Source organism: Xiphophorus maculatus, chromosome 18 (genome assembly GCF_002775205.1).
Source record: "Xiphophorus maculatus strain JP 163 A chromosome 18, X_maculatus-5.0-male, whole genome shotgun sequence".
In the NCBI taxonomy this organism is placed as follows: Eukaryota; Metazoa; Chordata; class Actinopteri; order Cyprinodontiformes; family Poeciliidae; genus Xiphophorus; species Xiphophorus maculatus.
The window spans coordinates 17,506,439-17,524,728 of record NC_036460.1 but is presented as its reverse complement, the minus strand read 5'-3'; the positions used below and the strand labels follow the sequence as shown (position 1 = coordinate 17,524,728).

The 18,290-nt window shown below is 44.1% G+C and overlaps 1 protein-coding gene across 3 annotated transcripts; it reads left to right on the top strand.

Moving 5' to 3' along the window:
* The first annotated feature begins 1,266 nt into the window (after positions 1-1,266).
* baz1b (bromodomain adjacent to zinc finger domain 1B) lies at positions 1,267-18,068 on the top strand. 3 transcript variants are annotated; one of them, XM_023351387.1, is made up of 21 exons: positions 1,267-2,020; positions 3,780-3,896; positions 4,530-4,674; positions 5,560-5,752; positions 5,826-5,947; positions 6,090-6,287; positions 6,794-6,976; positions 7,525-8,842; positions 8,924-9,085; positions 9,408-9,546; positions 9,650-9,837; positions 9,922-10,036; positions 10,149-10,247; positions 10,505-10,682; positions 10,773-10,958; positions 11,881-12,028; positions 12,626-12,773; positions 12,879-12,994; positions 14,300-14,433; positions 14,525-14,631; positions 15,843-18,068. In XM_023351387.1, exons 1-21 carry the CDS (start codon positions 1,902-1,904, stop codon positions 16,507-16,509), a joined length of 4,782 nt encoding a protein of 1,593 aa, XP_023207155.1. In that variant the 5' UTR covers positions 1,267-1,901; the 3' UTR covers positions 16,510-18,068. The 3 variants fall into 3 exon arrangements, with proteins under 3 accessions (XP_023207155.1, XP_023207154.1, XP_023207153.1); XM_023351386.1 differs by having other exon boundaries at positions 7,525-9,085; positions 9,650-9,831; XM_023351385.1 differs by having other exon boundaries at positions 7,525-9,085.
* The last annotated feature ends 222 nt before the right edge of the window (positions 18,069-18,290 follow it).

The following is an 18,290-nucleotide window of genomic DNA, read 5'->3' as shown; positions in this document are numbered from 1 at the left end:
TAAACACAGATTTTTTTTTTTATGTGCAACTTAAGATGCATGAAACTTTTATTCTATTTAAAGAACATTTCAATAGTAGTAGGAGAACATTACATTCTCCTAATACATTGCAATGTGAAGACTGAGAATATCAGGACTGCATTGTTCAAAACTGACTAAAGAATAATTGAATAAAGATGATTTAAAACACAACTTTAACATAAAAATGTTTGCAGTGTCTTTCTCTCTCAAATTAAGCCACCATTGGAAAGGCTGTTGCCATTAACTCTAAGTAATTTTAAAAAACATTATATAAAAAGGTTTTGTTAAAGTACTGCCTTTTATTCACAGTAATAAGACATGTAATAGGCAGGTAGAGAAGTGGGGAAGACAGAAAAGTCCAGGGATCAGAAATCAAGACTAATAGCTACCCTCCATGTGTGTTGTGCTTACTTCACTCAGTGGACTATGTAGTTGAATTTTCACTTTTTTACACCTTGCTGGATTGAATTGGCTTGTAAAGTCCCTTTAATTCAATTTAGAAATGCTTTATCTAACCACAAAGGGAAGTTAAATGTTCCTGAAACTCATCCAAGTATCTCTGCAGAGTTGTGGGTGGTGATGCTGTGAGCAGGAACCATCTCCTATAGCAGTCAGTCTTGCAATCAGTCTGATGGAACCTCTGACTGAAGACTGCTGCTGTATAACAGTGTCATGACTGCAATAGCATGCTAAAAGCTCAGCTTCTGGGCAGCAGAGACAATATAGTAACATGTGCTAGATGACACCAACACCATTGGTTACTTGCAAGCACTGCTAAATCCACCTCATTTACTGCTTAAAATGATATATCAAAAAACTCCAATGGATTGCAGATCCAGCATGCATTGTGATCTTATGTGATACAGAAGAAGGGGCTCTGCATTTAAATAAAAGCTGCCACTGGCTCTGAAAGGCCTGTGAAAAATCAAAATGGATCACATATAGAGTTCAAAAATTAATTGAGAGGAAAAAACGAAGATTAACTACATAATTTCTTTCAAGTTTGTTTTGGTTTTTGTTAACTAGCGATTCTATCATCTTCAGGCAACTTCCTATTATTTTCTGTTCAATAGAAGCGGTTTATTTAATGCGCCCACTGACAGATGATGACAGACAGGCTCTACTAGCCAATGATAGTCAAGTTTCAGCAATTCACTCAGGGCGCTACGCCAAGACAGCCAATGAGCGTTGAGAGGAGGCGGGGCGTAGGCGCGGCGCTGCTTGCTGCCGGGGAAACGGGCTGAGGGTTTCTTTTGCCGGTGGACTAGAAACTCCCGCCATTTCGACAGGGAATTAACCTCTTGTTTGATTGGGGATACTTTCTTGTGACACTTGCGAATATTGTTTATTGATAAAACAAAACCTCGACAGCACAGCTCATCAGCAAAAAAAAGATCAGCTCTAGTTCAAAAGTATTTTGTTAGGACTGTGAAACTGCAGCCGAATTGAGCTCTGGCTGTTGCCGCGAGTTTGATTTCGGTGTGGCTCTCATCCTTTCGTGTTCACCTGGAGGAACTAAAAGTTTACCAACTAACCCGTCGGAGCAAAGCTTTAATACCTTTTACTTCCCGGAATTCTGGTTAAAACCAGCGAGTCTCCGCAGCTGCAGAAGCGGAGAATGTTGCGATGAGGCCATCGGTGAGAAGCGCACTGTTATTGTTTTGCAACGAGATAGAGATCCAGACTGCTAGCTGATTAGCTAGCTTCGGCACGCTCAGAGCCGGGGCCTGCCGGCTGTAACGCGAGACGTGCTATCGCTCGGTACATATATTACCGACGCTTGGATACATGCTAAGGACTATCACGGAGTAAGGTTGTGCTAGTTTGTTGCCAGAAAGTCACGTTCAGCCTCTGGCACTCGTGCCGTCTTTGGATCTGCCATGGCACCGCTTCTGGGCCGGAAACCGTACCCGCTGGCTAAGCCGCTAGCCGAGCCACCAGGCCCGGGAGAAGAGGTCTACATCATCGAGCATACCAAGGAGGCCTTCAGGAACAAAGAGTATCCTTTAACATCATGCTTTGAATCGATCCACCAAGCCAATCGCTACGTTGGTGCTCTGTCTTTTAGTTGTCTGGTTAGCAGTTAGACGCTTCCATCATTTTTATTCACAGGCCTGCTAAGGTGGTTAAGGAATTTGACATTACCTGTCATTTCTGTCCCTTAATGTCTCAATTACATGTACACAGTTCAGACTGTTTGACAAGCTTCCTAGCTAGCCATGTCACATCTCCAACTGGTACATTGCAGCTATTCGTTGGCCTTTGAAACGGGTTAGACTTAAATGTAGAACTAAAGTTAGCTTGATTGTTCGTAAAATGCGGACGAGTGTCTTTCACTTTCAGCTTTCACGGCTAAGCTGACAGCTAGCGATGCTAGGAGGGCTAGTTAGCGCACTGCTAACGCTAGGCATCCCATTATGTCACAATGCTGCTGGCCTTGCTGCTTCCACGGAGCAAAGCGGTAGCTCTGCTGGCAGGGGCTAGCTGGTCCTGTTAGCACACAACAACCTTATAGCGTATCTGTTGAAGGACAACAGGGCGCTGAAACAAATTGTCTCAAGGTTTTACTCGCTATTTGGATTATAATTGTGCCTTTGTAGCCTCTTGTTCAGGGGTTGTTGGTCTGAAACAAGCGCCAGTAGTCCTTAGCTGGCAGGCAGGTTGTGTAGCTAGCTGTCAGCACGTAGATGGGAGTAAAGGTAGCCAGGTGCCCCTGTGACTCCCTGCTTCGTTGTTAGGGGACAGTATTTTAATTCGTGACACAGCTGTAAAGTTTTAAAACTGAACAGATGATGTCTTACTTTGGTCACTGTCAGATTTTAGAGGACCAACTATAAACAAGACCATTGTCAAGAGACTTGTTCGTTATATTTTCTTCCATCTTACTTAAATGAAGTCAAATAAAATGCTTCACAGTGCCTGCTAATATTGGATGCCATTCATGATGGTTGTGGGAGGGGGGACAAATGAATTGGAGGAAATCAATTTTCTGTATTTGAGTCTTGACCTCCTGATCACTGCTTGGATCCAATTAAGGACAAATTGGTCGATTTTGCCCTTTTGGCAATTGATTGGTGCATCTCTAGAAATAGTCAAATAATTTCATAGGCTATATATAATAAATTAAATGTTCAGGGCGAACCAGACCTCTTCTCGAATTAAAGGAAAGGACACCAGCTTCTCTGGAATCTTGCAAAGATGAGCAGATGTAGACAAAGGATGGATAATTATAAGCACATAAATAATCTAACGGTGAAATAATTCAAGAATATTTTGCCTTATAAAGTTATTTTAATTTCCGTTCGGGTCAGTCGACTCATGGAGAGAATATGATTGCTAATCAAACCATACAAACTGTAAGTGACCTCCTGCTGGTCATGTAGATTATTGCAGTTATGTAAGCATATTTTCTCACAACAGACCATAAGCAGATAAAAAAAACATTAGTTTACATCATCCATTGGAAGTGTGCAAGTAAGGCGTCTCTGTTTAGTAGTAGTATAAGCTGTCTCTTGACAGAGGACTCATGTAAATTACAGAAAAAGTTGGGAGTGAATGACCATACATCATGCCTTCTTTCGCTTAATAAAGACTTATTTTATTAATAAATAATAAAAAGACATTGATGTGTTCATATTGATTACAAAATAAATTTAAATGCTTTTTCTAACCACACCCTATGTCTCTGCATCTGGCTTTTGATAGAAAGCCAATCACTTCACATTTAGATATCGCACTGTCCTTGACAAACTGTATAGAGAGTATGAGGCACGCCTGCAGAGGTATGATGAACGCATCTGGACATGCAAGAGCACAGGAAGCCTCCAGCTTACTCACAAAGAGGCCTGGGAGGAGGAACAAGAAGTCACAGAGCTGTAAGTGCGAAAGGCTTTAATCTAATCTCCGCTGGCTGCCGTAGCTGGTCTGTGATGATAAAAGGAAAAAAAGTTTTATTTTAAAGGTTTATTTTGTCATCATATCTGGAGACATCAATAATCCGATTTCTATAAATAATTGGAAACAGTTTAGATGGACTCTGCTATTCATGTGAAAGCTGAATCTGGTCATAGGGAACTGTAGTCTGCCAGCGAAGGTCATATGGTTTACTGCTTTGTCACGGCTCGGTAAATGATGAGCTCCACCTCTCATTGTATTAATATAATGTCTGAATTTGTCATACTTCAATGTGTAATGGTCTGATGACGGTTCCTTTAGCCACATCTTTCTAACGACATGACCTTAGGAAGGCCTCATAGTACAGAGCAGATAAAGAGGTGCTCAGATCACTCAGGGTCATAAGCTGTATTTAAACTCTAATTATATCCCCAGATTGTTTACTCCCCCTAGTGGTCAGTGTTGTTTTTCTCAGCATCCTCACAAGTCTTCATAGACCTTCAAGAACGACATATTGATAATAAAGATATTTTAATTAATAATAATGTTAATATTGTTAACATAAATTGTTTAATTTTAGTGTGACACTAACCATGTTTGTTTTGTTTTTTTAGGCTTCAGGAGGAGTACCCTCTGTGGTTTGAGAAGCCAGTCCTTGAGATGGTCCACCACAACACGGTGTCCTTAGACAAACTGGTGGAGATGGCCTGGGTGGAAATCCTCACCAAGTATGCTGTTGGTGAAGAGTGTGACTTTCTGGTTTGTTTTGTTTTTTATTTACTTGTTTTATTGCACCGTTTTTATCCCAGATGAATAATTTGTAGCCATTTAAAAGGGCAATATTATGTATTTTCCAGGCACATATAGCACAACCAAGTAACTGTTACCTTCAGTTGTTTTAAAAATGCTACATGTCCATATCAAATCTATTTGAAAAGCCCATTTAAAACCACAGCAGTTGACCAAAGTGCTTCACAATTACAACCATTATATCTTTTAAATCAAACATGACTTAAAAGAAATTAGCAATTTAACGCCTTGAAATTGGACTTCTGTCTCTTTAAGAAGCTCCTGCTCTTTCCGGCACTCCGCCTTCTGCACGTCACAACAATGCTCCTCATTATGCAGTTTACGTAATTTACATTATATTAGGAGCATTGGGCTGAGAAGCAGTTTCTATAGTAAGTTCAGAAGACTCGTAGTTCCACCAGGTGTTTGCTAATGGCTGCTGCCACTAGTCTGGAGGAGCCAAGTGGGGAATGGCTGGGGGAGGTGTGCTCTGTGAGGCAGAAGCTCCAAGGAGGAGCTTTGTGGAAATGGGCGGGGCTTTGTGAAACAAGCGTTTAGGTACCCCTGGATAGCTGCCACAGGATATTCAAGTATTTCATAAAACGTGCATGAAAGGATCAAAGTAACAGTCCATTTATTTTTCTTGATGAGTGAATAACATTATAGAATAATGTAAAGCTCAAAAAGTCAATTTTACATAATACCGCCCCTTTAAAAAAAAAGCTCCTGTGAAATATAATAAAGTTTTGATGGATTTAAGTTCATTAGATCGGCAATAAGCTTTCAACAATCATTTCATTAAATGCTCCAGTTCTGATCTAGTTTAACTCTTTTTTTCTTTGCTGCTAATTCTAGGTGGGAAAAGACCAAAGTTTGCGAGTGAAAGTGATCAAGATTCACCCCTTGGCGACTTCAGAGGGTGAGTCGGGTGAGAAGAAGCTTGAAGGTGCCTGTGACTCCCCATCCAGCGACAAGGAGAACGCAAGCCAGGAGAACCAGAGGAAGGAGCCCCCGTCTCGAGAGGAGGAGAACAGAAGGGAGAGTCTGAGTACGTTGTCGACCCTCAGAGTGTTTTAAAGCCTCTTCCTGTTTTCTAACATGTCGTCGGTGCGTGCTAATAGGTGACAGAGCGCGGCGTTCTCCGAGGAAAGCTACCACTGCCATGAAGGAAGAGAAGAGGAGATGGGTCATGCCCAAATTCCTTCCTCATAAGTATGACGTGAAGCTCATCAATGAGGATAAGGTGCTTAGCTCGTTACTGATAATTGTATGCTTGTACTGTGCTGTTTTTGATGGGTTTTCTCTGATTTAATGCAACCATCAGTATGTCATTTAGTTGCTACTGAAACTGACCCTGCTCTCTCATCTTCCTCTACTAATAATAGGTGATCAGCGATGTCCCAGCAGAGAGTCTCTATAGAACAGAGCGACCTCCAACCAAGGAGATCATGCGCTACTTCATCAGACATTACGCCCTGAGGCTGGGCAAAGGAGAAAGTGCCCCCTGGGTGGTCGAAGATGACCTGGTGAAAAAATACAACCTGCCCAGTAAATTCAGCGACTTCCTCCTTGATCCACAAAAGGTAATGAATATATACCTTTTCTTATACTTAGGGATTCATATTCCTTTAAGTTGTTTTTTTTACATGATAACCACAAACTGAAATTTGTCTTTCTTGAGAGTTTACGTGAAAGGCCCACACAAAGTACTGTATTGACAGGAAGTGGAAGGAAATGCATAACCTCAGTGTAGATCCAGTGAAGGTTTGTTAGAGAACATTAATAAACAAATGGCATCAAAAAGACCCAAGGAACACAACAAAGATGAGGGATGAAGCTGCATGAGTGCAGCTATGAGATGCACTCATGATTTCTTTTCACTTCACAAGACTGAGCCACTGTGTGCTGAACGACCACATAAAATCTTCCACAAATTAATTAAAAATTGTGGTTTAAGTATGACAATTGTAGAAGAAAAAAAGAAGTTCAAGGCGTATGAATATTATTATTTTTTTCCCCAAGACACTGTTTTTTAATATTGAGCAATAGTTTCTTTTCCTGTGTGCTCACTCCTTTTCTTTGTCGACAGTTCTTGGCAGGAAACCCGTCCACGAAGCGTAAAAGCTTGACTTCTCCTGAAGGCAAACCTAGCAAGAAGGTGAAAACCGGTGACACTCCTGGAGAGGATTCAGGAAATGAGAAGGGAGAGAAGAAGAAGAAAAAGAAGAAAGAAGGGTTGCCTCTTAGTCCCACCATATGGGGTCACATGCAGGTTAGTTGATGGGTTTCCACTTTATAAAGTGTGAAGGTCCTTAAGGGAAGGGAATAGTTCCACTTAGGGGCAATGCACACCAGCAACAGCAGCAATTTTTTTAACTTGCACTGTGCAGTAATGTTTGCACTACTGAATAAAACATGAATGGAAACGGCACATCTTGACCCCTGTAGCTGTTCCTCTTCTGTGCTGCTGTGGTAGTTCTTCTTCTACTGTTGTATTGCAGCACCGTTAGCCACCTGCAGGCATAAATGAATAACTGCACATGATGAAAATTAATAGACATGGTCTGATGCTGTATGTGAAAAGTGTTGATTGTATAAAAGTGTTTCTTAATTACTTTTTTCATCTCTGTATTGAAAAACCCATTTGGTTAATTAATTAGATTTTTGGTATTTTAAGATTGATTCTTTTTCCACCAATGCACTCACTGAGTTTTTTTTTTTTATAGCTTCTATTTGTTTGGACTTTGAATTTAAGCCATGTTGTACACCCCTAAGCTCTGTTTTTAAATAATAAGTAAATGTTTTTATTATTTCTTTCAGAAGATGAAGATGAATGGTTCCCCCCTCAAGGTAAAGAACTCTGGAACTCCTAAGAAAGGAGACGGAAAAGGCTCTGCTCCCTCCACTCCAAGGTCTGGCAAGAAGACCGGTGACAAAAAAGATGGGAAGAAAAGCGGAAAGGGTGTCGATAAGAAACTTGATGTTCTAAAATCTTCTAAAAAAGATGGAAAAACTGGTGATAAAACACCAAAAATGAAGCAGATGACTCTGTTGCAGCTGGCTAAGGGAACCCCTGCAGGGAGCCCTAAGAAGCGGGCTCGCAGCTCCAGCCTGGGCACACCCAAACTTGGGAAGCCGCTGCACCCCATGGCGTTGCACCTCGTCCGCTACTACAAGGAGCACAAGGGAAAAGAGGATAAGAAAACGTCCCTTTCTTCCCTCATAACCAAAGCTGCCAAGACGTTGTCCGCCGAAGACCGCGGGCGTCTGCCGGACGAGCTGAAGGAGCTGGTTCAGAAGCGCTGGGAGCTGCTGGAGCAGAAGAAGAGATGGGCAGCCATGAGTGAAGAAGAGAAGAACGAGGAGATGAAGAGGAGGCGTGCTGAACTGAAAGAGAAACTGAGAGAAAAGGCCAAGGAGAAGCGCAAGCAGGAGATGTTGGTCCGCCAGGAGCAGTCGCGTAGATATGAGGACCAGGAGATCGAAGGTGGCAAAACGCTGCCGACGTTCAAACTGGTGGACATGCCCGAAGGCCTGCCCAACACGCTGTTCGGCAGCGTCGCCATGGTGGTGGAATTCCTCCACTGCTACGCCGGGCTGCTGATGCCTGAGGATCAGTATCCGATCACAGCGGTGGCGCTGATGGAGGCGCTGGCCGGGGAGCGCTCCGGCTTCCACTACCTGAACCGCGTGCTGGTGGTGCTGCTGCAGACGCTGCTGCAGGACGAGCTGGCCGAGGGCTACAGCGAGCTGGACATGTCCCTGTCGGAGATCCCGCTCACCATGCACTCGGCGTCGGAGCTGACGCGCCTGTGCCTGCGGCCGTGCGACGCGCACGACGAGAGCGGCCAGGGCTCGGAGGACTCGGGCGCGGTTGGCGGCTACGACGACGTGGTGAGCAGCGAGTTCCTGGAGAAGCTGGAGACGGTGGAGGTGTTCGAGCTGAGCCCGGAGGAGAAGGTGGACCTGCTGGTGGCGCTGTGTCACCGCATCCTCATGACCTACTCGGTGGAGGACCACGTGGACGCCATGCAGCAGCGCTCGGCGGAGCTGTGGAAGGAGCGCCTGGCCATGTTGAAGGAGGTCAACGACCGCAAGAAGGCAGAGAAGAAGATGAAGAAGGAGATGGAGAGCAAAGGTGGGGTCAGTCCCGGTTGTGTCGCGGGATCATCTGACACGTTAAGATATTTACCAACTTTTACGTTTTCTTGGCTCAAAGGTGAGAAGAAAAAGGAGGGAGCAGCTAAAAAGGAGAGCAAGAAGGAAGTGAAGGTGGAGCCAGAGCCGGAACCTGAGGACCTGATCAGCCTGGTGAAGAGCCGGCGGCTGATGGCCATGCAGGCCAAGAAGGAGAAGGAGGAGCTGGACCGGCAGAACAAAGGTAAACCTGGCAGCTGGTCAGTCATTTGGCTTCTGACCATGTTTGACCAAGCTTCTGAAGCTATTTAACTGTGGTGTACTGGTGCAGAGTTACCAAATAAATATGTAATTCAGTACATTTATACCTATTTTATAAAAGAAATGGATTAGATCAGTATGGGCTGTTTCTACAACTCAGATATCTGCATCGGTATTGAAAGTGAAAGAAGTGGTTTGGAGCATCTCTGTGCTAAATGTTGTGATAAAATGTGTCATTTGGTGCAGAGGCCTTTCAAGCCTCTCCATCTTTACTGTGACTGATGGTTTCTGTGTTGGCTCTGCAGAGCGGATGGAGAAGGAGGCCGAGGAGGAGCGGCTGCGGAAGCAGAAAGCCGCAGCAGAGCGCGCCTTCCAGGACGGCATAACCAAAGCCAGACTGGTTATGCGCAGGACGCCACTCGGCACCGACAGAAACCACAACAGGTTGCTGCTCCGTCTGCGTGCTGACCTCGTCCAGCGTTAAGCTGCGGCAGCTGAGGGCCTTCTGATAGATGTCCCAACTGTGTTGTTTTGTTTTTTTGTGAAGATACTGGCTTTTCTCTGACGTGGTTCCCGGGCTGTACGTCGAGAAGGGTTGGGTGCACGACGGCATCGACTACAGCTTCACTCCTCCGCCCGAGGAGAAAGCGGCCGAGCCAGAGGTGGAGGAAGAGGAGGAGGAAGGCAGCGAGGCAGCTTCAGTTCCCGACTCACAACCCGATTCACAAGGTAGAGGTACGATCAGATCTGGGACTAGGCTGCTTGTTCACATGTGCGGTTGTGTGTTTCCTGTACACCAGCTGTGTGTTTGAATTGCAGAAGCTGAAAAAGACGACGCGAGCGTTGACGGAGCTGCAAGTGAAGGAGTCCAGCAGGGGGCAGCACCAGACGTCTGCATTGAAACTACAATTCCCAAACAGGGACAGAATCTTTGGTGGGCATCTACATTGGCTGTTTTCCCAACGGCGCTCTGATTTTTAATTCTCATTTCATCTTAATTTAAATTTGATCTTCTCTGTGATCTGACTTTCTGGCTTTTCTTCCAGGTTTGTCATCGACAACCCGGCTGAGCTGGAGGAGCTGGTGGAAAGTCTTCATCCTCAGGGAGTCCGAGAGAGCGAGCTGAAGCTAAAGATCCAAAGCAGGTGAACTGGCTCCTATAATTGGACATAATTACTTTAACGCACACGCACGCACACACACACAGGGCCGTGCAGCCTTATGACTTTACCAGCTTAATGTGACCTGCTGCAGAAATAAGACAAAATGTCTAACTTCCTTTAAACCTTAAAACCAAACCTACGTCTACAGGAAGCAGAGCAAACAAACCTGCTTTTATGAACAATGTGACAATAAGGCTGCGATAGAGAATTTAAGTAAATATAAAACTGTACATGTTCAGGTACCAGGACATCCTACACTCCATCTATTTGAGTCGCAAATCCAAACTGGGACTCAGGAGCTGCGACGGCTACGCCGAGCTGCTCAAATACATGCGCAGCGACATCCAGGAGATAGCCTCCAGGCTGCAAAAGGGAGGACTGGGCTACCTGGATGACAACGTAGATATAGAAGAGCAGGTGAGTCACTTCATTGCTTAAAGAAACGTCCCACAGTGGACTGTCTTTCCATTGTGTAACTGTATTTATGCGTCCCTCTGATGGCTTCAGCTGAAAGACATGGATAGCTTGAAGGACTTTGGTGAGTGCATCATCACGCTTCAGGCCTGTGTCATCAAGAAGTTCCTGCAGGGCTTCATGGCTCCCAAACAGAAGAAGAAGAAGAAACAAGCAGGGGAAGAAAGCAGCAAGGCCGAGGAGGTGGACGAGGAGAAGAAACTAGCAGAAGAAGCCAGGGTAAGACCGCCACACAGCAGGACAGGAGTTTCCATTTCCGTTGTCTCACAAATGTATTCATACCTTAAACTTTTCCACATTTTGTGCTGTGAAATTAAATCAAAATGGCAAAATAATTGTGTAGTGGAAGGAAAAGAATTCTTGTTTTTATTTTAACATTTTTCCAGTTAGAGTGTGGCTTATGCATGTATTTGGCCTAATTTATTCTTAAACACCTAAAAGTTGTAAAGCAAGCAGAGCATGTTGCGGAGATGTTTCTCTGTTCGGGGCTGCAATTTCATTTGTAAAACTTATGAACACATGTGCATCTTCCATTTCTAAGATTTAAATACTTTTGGAGTTTGCTGTTGTAACGAAATATTAAATGTTTTATTTGCAGGGTTCTTGAGGCTGAAACGATTTTTGAAATAATCGTCAGCCAATTTAGTGATCGATTAATCGTTAACAGGAGCATGCAGACTCAAAAAGAGTATTTGCTGAAAAAACCAGTCAGCAGTAATTAAGCCAAAATTAATTACTGCTAAAGAGGGGCTCAAAATATATGTAAATATATCAAAATATATTTACATTAAACATTAAAGCATTTGTCTGTAAACATGTTTGACCCAGAACTCGTTAAGTGGCAGTTTCAGCTTCGCTTGGTTCAAATTCACTAAAGGCATGCCGTTGCTGCACTTAAGGCAATAAAATGTTTACTTTCGTCTTTATAAAGGAATTGAATTGTTTGTTTTCATTTGCATCTTTTGAATTTGTTTTTATGATTGTATAAAAACGTCACTCGATTTATGCGATTAATCGTTGCGGTATTTAATCAGTTACTAAAAGAATTGTTAGTTGCTGCATTAGAGTCACTGTAAGCCACCGGGTTGATCATTTAAAAAAAATAAAAAAAAAGTAAACTGGGTTCATCTCCTCCTGCCAGGTAGCAACAGCGGTAGAGAAGTGGAAGTCGGCCATCAGGGAGGCGCTGACCTTCTCCCGGATGCATGTTTTGCTGGGAATGTTGGACGCCTGCATAAAGTGGGACATGTCTGCCGAGAACGCTCGCTGCAAAGTCTGTCGCAGGAAAGGTAAGGGAGGCGTACTACTTCTTTTGTATTATTATTATTATTCTTTTTAAACACAGTCTGATATTTTTGTGTGCAGACGTGCATCCGATGTTTTTGCTTCCTGTTTATTTTCTGAGCTAGCTAGACTCACTTCAGAAAAATTGACCCTGACAGAACTGGAGCAGCAACGGCTTTTCCCTCGTTGCTATAGAAGAGCGCCGTCGCGATGAGCTACCTGTTACCTCTTTAAGTTTTCACAGATGGTTTATCTGAATGCTGCAGTGGTCTCATCCCTGTCCAGAGCTCAGGAAGGACATGCCTCTAAGGCTGATGGAGTGTAGGACCAGACCCAGACAGGGAGGCATCAGAAAGCTCAGAGCAGAGCAGGGTAGATGTGTCAGGCAGGTCTACGTTGAGAGCCGGCAGCTCCGCACGCCCTCAGGTGACCCTGTAGCGATCTGCTACCTGCACAGCACTGGCAACACTCACAGCAGTTTGATTTCGACTGAGCAGTAAAGGAAAGACGTGAAGGAATGCTCTTTAAATAACAGAAAAAAAACTCCCTACCTCACTTTTCTTTTTTTTTCTTTTCTTTCCTTTTAACCTCTTCGTATCCAGGTGATGATGAGAAGCTCATCCTGTGTGACGAGTGCAACAAGGCCTTCCATCTGTTCTGCCTGCGACCGGCTCTGTACCGCATCCCTGCTGGGGAGTGGCTGTGTCCGGCCTGCCAGCCCACCGTGGCCAGGAGGGGCTCGCGCTCAAGGTGGGGGGCCGGAACCGGCCGAGTTACCTGAAGCTGCAGAGACCTGCGTGTTTCGGCTGTTTGTCTTTCTGCACGGAGGATGAATTTTTAACTCTTTGGTTGCAGGAATTATAAACAAGACACCGACGAAGAGGAGAGTGAGGAGGAGTCTGAAGAGGAATGCTCTGAAGACGATGACGAGGATGAGGAAGAAAATGACTACAAAGCCATGGGGCACAGCTGTGAGTATCTGAGAGAAATTTATCCCAAACTCTTATTAAGCGGTCGGCATCTGATGGAAGGAAGGCTTCACTGTGTCACCATGGAAACGGATCAAAACTCAAAATTGCAACAAACAGTCATTTGTAGGACTCAATTAACAATTATTTTAGTAATTGATTATTCTATTGATTACTCTGACAACTAATCGGATAAATATCGGCACACTGCAGATGCAAGTAAACAATTCAATATTTTAAAATAAGAAAATATTTTATTGCTTAAGGATTACAGTTTTGGATTAATTACTGCTCTGAATGTGTGTTTTTTTTTCAGCAAATTGCCCCCCTTTTTTTTTCTATACTCTAGTTAATCTATTACTAAATTAGTTGATATCTATAATCGATTCATCACAGGTAATCCGATTGATAGTTTCTGCCCTACTAATTTGTTGTGCAGAGCTTCCATGCGGGGCGACTGTGGCTCTTTGGTAGAGTAGTCGTCTTGCGATCGGAAGGTTGTAGGTTCGATTCCAGCTTCCTCCTGCCACATGTCGATGTGCCTCTGGGCAAGGCACTTGACCCCAAATTGCCTACCAATCTGCGTATCGGTGTATAAATGTGTGCGTGTTTGTGAGTGCGACTGGGTGAATGCGACTCTAGTGTAAAGCGCTTTGAGTGGTCAAAATGACTGGAAAAGCGCTATATAAGTTCAGTCCATTTACCATTTTACCATTTACCATCCATTATTTCATCTTCTATTCTCCCATTCTTCCAGTCGCCCCTCTTTCCTTAAATCTTTCTTAAACTTTGAAAATCGTCAAAAAGAGCAGGAAATCTGAAAATTAGCTGAAAGAAATCTAGGATCTGGACGTGAATTATTGATATAAAAACTAAGACCAATGGGAAAAGTGAAGTGCTCTACAGAAGTTGGTTTTGGAGAGAGCCTTCCTCGTCGCTAATGTTTGGGAATGAGAAGAATGCCGATGGGGAAAATCCAGGCCTCGTCCTCGCTGCGTCTCCATTGTCTGTGTATTGTCATTCATCAGCGCTCGGGTCTGAACTCTGCTTTGAAGCTTTCCGTGTCTCACTCTGACTTCACTCAGAGAATGTGGCGCGATGATCCCTCCGTCGGCTCCAGCCTGCGTGGCGTGGATAACCACGAAGAACAGTTCCAGAGAAGATGTCTCTGCTTATTTTAGTCCCTTCGGCCTCAGTCTGGATCAGTGGGCCTTAAGACGTCCACAATGTCCAGCTTTCAGAACCACAAGTGAAGCGCAAACATCCTGACCTGTTCTTTCCCTGTCCTCATGTTGCTCCTGTTTACAGTGAGGCCGAGGAAGAAAAACAAGCAGTCTTCATCACGACAGAAGAGCTCTAAAAGTAAAGCCAAGACGGTGTCCAGCAGGCAGAGCAGCAAGCAGAGAGCCGGGCCCAGCAGCCCCGCAGACATCGACGAACTGGTGAGAAATCACTTCTCAACGTATGGGAGAGGGAAAAAAAAGTGGAATCAATGAGAGACATTAGCTAATCATTGTGATGGTGTTTCCCCAGGTGAGGCAGAGTACCCAGACGGGGATCAGCAAGCAGGCGCTGGAGCTGGAGAGGTGTGAGGAGATCCTGAAGAAGCTGATGAAGTTCCGCTACAGCTGGCCCTTCAGGTGAGCCGGGAGCAGGAACGCTTAAGAGACATACCGTATTTTCCAGGACTATAGAGCGCACCACACTATAAGTCGCTGGTATCTCCGCCGCTCTCGGTTTTCCATAAGGACGCAGCCCTGTGTCTCCAACGGCGAACCATGGTTTCGTTCATGCCGAGCTTCCGTGCAGCGGCTCTATTTCCCTCCTGAACTGCCAGATCGATAGCCTTCAGCGTAAAAGCTGCATCATTTGAGTTTCAAAGCATTTCTCCGTCATGCCTGCTGCTAGCATGTGTTTGTTCTAAATGAAATTTAGCACTTTCTTCTTTTATTTTCAATTTTGACTTCCAGTGATTCACTTCCTGCTAAAGAGCCCCCTAATGGTTGAAGAAAAATCGATAGAAAAGCCGCACCGGGGTGTAAGCAGCATGGTTCAAAGCGTAGGAAAAAAGTAGCAGCTTATAGTCCGAAAAATACGGTAACCATATTTCAGCCACGATGCTAGCGCTAATCATCATCATCCGATGCTCTGATGCCTTGTTCAGGCATCGGAGCAACATGTCCCTTATACTTCACATTGGCTTCATATGCACCGTTTTTTGGAAAGAGTAATCAGTGATTCTACAAAAGAGCTACGGATTCGACTTTTGAATGACAAATGATATCATTTTAACCTCCAAACTTTCCATTCATGCTATTGCACATGAGAGCTTTTGGTCATCGGTGAATTATTAATATCAGGCAGAGAAAAGCTGAGCAAATAAGAAATGCACATTTAGTTTTTTATTTTTATGGTGATTTTCGGGGGGGAAAAAAGGTTTCCTAAGTGGAAAAACATAATCCCTGCTCTTGATTTGCATGTAATTGGCAAAAAAAAGTTGAATTCAGTCTCTGAATCACTGAATTCACACCTCTATGAACAAGAAATAGAAATGTGACATGGCCTGAAAAAGAAACTCCACTTAAACTGACAAATGATGAGGAATATTTCAGTCTGGAAAGTGACAGTGAGCCATTGCTAAGGCTTTGGGATAGATGGTAAAGACAAAGGAACAGAACTGAATTGGGTCTGGCTGACTCTAGTGAAACTGAGTAAAATGTGGCTAATAACTGGTAATTAATGGCCTAATATCTGGAGGAGGGAGTCATTTCCCCTTCAGCCTTGGTGAATCGTTTCGCTCCCTGATCTTCAGCCTGATGTGGCGCTTTACGCATTCTCTGTTGCCTTCCAGGGAGCCCGTTTCCCTGGACGAGGCCGAGGACTACCTGGACATCATCTCGGAGCCCATGGACTTCCAGACGATGCTGGGGAAGTTCGGCCAGGGCTCGTACCGACACGCCCAGGACTTCCTGGAGGACATGAAGCTGGTGTTCTCCAACGCGGAGGAGTACAACCAGCAGGGCAGCACGGTGCTCTCCTGCATGGGCAAGACGGAGCAGACGCTCACCGAGCTCATCCTGAAGCTGCTCCCCGGAATCAGCTACCTCCGCCGGCGCTCCCGCAAGCGCGTCAACCAAGCTCCTCCTTCATCTGAGGAGGAGGAGGAAGAAGAAGAGGAGGAGGGTGATGACGATGAAGGGGACTGCGAAGAGCAGGAAGAGGAACCCAAGAAGAAGATGCAGAATGGCAAATCGAACCAGAAGACGGGCAGGAACGTTCGGGGCCGGAAAGAGGAGAGCGAGAGCGAGGCGGACAGCGAGGAGGAGGAGAGCAGCAGGAGGAGGAAGAGCAAGAGGACCTCTGGCGCCTCCGGCAGGAAGGATTACAGGGAGCTGGACAGTGACGGGGAGCAGGGCACGAGGAGAACTCGTCTGCGGGGGGGACGGGGCGACGCCAGCAGCGACGAGGAGCAGCCCAGCCATCAGCAGCGACATTCCAAGAGACTGAAACGCTCGTGAAGAACCCAGGGTGTCTTCTCTCCATCATAATCTCTGGACCACTGGCTCTCCTTCTCCTCCTCCTCCTCCTCTCCCCACACAACCAGCAGGACTCAGATTTCAGAAGGATTCGTTTTTGGTTAACAAATTTATGTTCACATTTTGGAAAACAAAAAAAAACTGATTTATATTTGTAACATTTTTGATATCAATGATGTTTTTTTTTGTTTGTTTTTGTCCCAACCAAGAAAAATGAACCTTTTACGATAATTACTTTTTGTCATGGCTCTTAGAATTTATATTTCAGTTTGCCGTCGACATCATCACACTATCCTGACGCTTTGTTGCCAGGCCATCTCTTCGCTGACCTTTTTTCTTTTTGTCCTGGATGGGTAATTTATAGCTGCCAAGATGTTTTAATTTCATTTCTGCCGATATACTCCTGGTCAGGAATTTCAGCTGGGTTGAGTTTCAGATTGCAGATTATCTTCAGGAACCAGAGCGGCTCATAGAGCCTCTTGTCTGTAGTGCCCTGCCACTTTAAAACACCTCAGATGATCCTCCTGTTTGTACTCCTTCTTTGTAAAAGTAACGTCACCGGGCGTAAATAAAATTGTGTGCTTAATCATTTCTATAGAGTATTTAAGACCAGTGTCTTTTTTTAAATTTTTTTTAAAACAATTTTCTTTTTGGGCACATTTTATTTGATATTGTAAATGAAAACCTGTCCAATAAATGCAAAGAGAACAAGTCTCAGCAGAAATGACCATTTTTACCTTTTGTAACCAACGTACAACTCAGTTTAGTTTAAAATTGACGCCATGTTCCAGAAAATGTCTCGGTGTTGTCACCAGGGGGCGCTCTGCCTCTCCGTTTAATCCTCCAATCGCTGCTGCAGAATTTACTGGTGGATTAAAAATATTTCATTTAGACATCTGTCTTTGTATCAGCAGCCAGTCGACATAGAAAGTCAATGTAAATCAGATTTTTTTTTAAATTAATGCCCAATGTGTATATATTTATATATTTGTGTATACCGATAAGGCAATGGTTCGTATTCCCCTCTTTTCCTGTCCGTACTGTGAGATGCTGTGTTTTTACTAGTGCTGTTAACATCCAAACTTTCTAGTCAAGTTTTTGCCCAACCTGTTTCTGTTCAGCTTGGTTTTGCTCACCCACTAGGCTGTTTTTAATAATAATAAAAAAATAAAAAATAATCTCCCTGAGATGTCGGCGAACAAACAAAAGGCGACTGGACCCTCTCTGAGGGAAATCTTGTTTGTAGATGCTTTCCTTATTCTTGGAGGACCTGCAAAAGGCTTTTACATTTAATTTTTTAAATATATATATATATATTTATAGTCTATAGCTGGGTTGGAGCTGGCTGGAGGTTTCTCGTGTAAAGGGTAAAGGCCAGAGACCATGGCTCTTCCTGATTTTATTTAGGGAGAGCTGAGGCCCGGTGTCAGGTCGGTCTGACAGAAATCACTGCCATCATGAGATAATGGACTGGGGAGAAGAACGGGCCAGCCTTGATGGCTGAACTATGTCTTTACTTTTTAATAAAAGATTAAAACATTTGTCATTGTCTCTGGTGGTATTTTTGCACTGCAGTTCATTTAATTGGGATCCAAATTTGATATTTTGACCATCTTTATTATGCATGAAAAAATGGAAATTAGGGTTGTGTAATAGTTTGTGTAACATACTAATGCATAGTACAGTATTTCACATAAAAAAAAAACACATTTTCTATTGGATTTTATCTGAATCCAACACTTTGTACATCACCTTTTAATGCA

What these genes read in the sequence shown, in the direction of transcription:
- baz1b (XM_023351385.1), top strand. Translation starts at nt 1,902, where the DNA reads ATGGCACCGCTTCTGGGCCGGAAACCGTACCCGCTGGCTAAGCCGCTA. An exon ending in GAGGCCTTCAGGAACAAAGA is followed by an intron (nt 2,021 to 3,779) that starts GTATCCTTTAAC and finishes CAAACTGTATAG; the next exon opens with AGAGTATGAGGCACGCCTGC. An exon ending in GAACAAGAAGTCACAGAGCT is followed by an intron (nt 3,897 to 4,529) that starts GTAAGTGCGAAA and finishes TTGTTTTTTTAG; the next exon opens with GCTTCAGGAGGAGTACCCTC.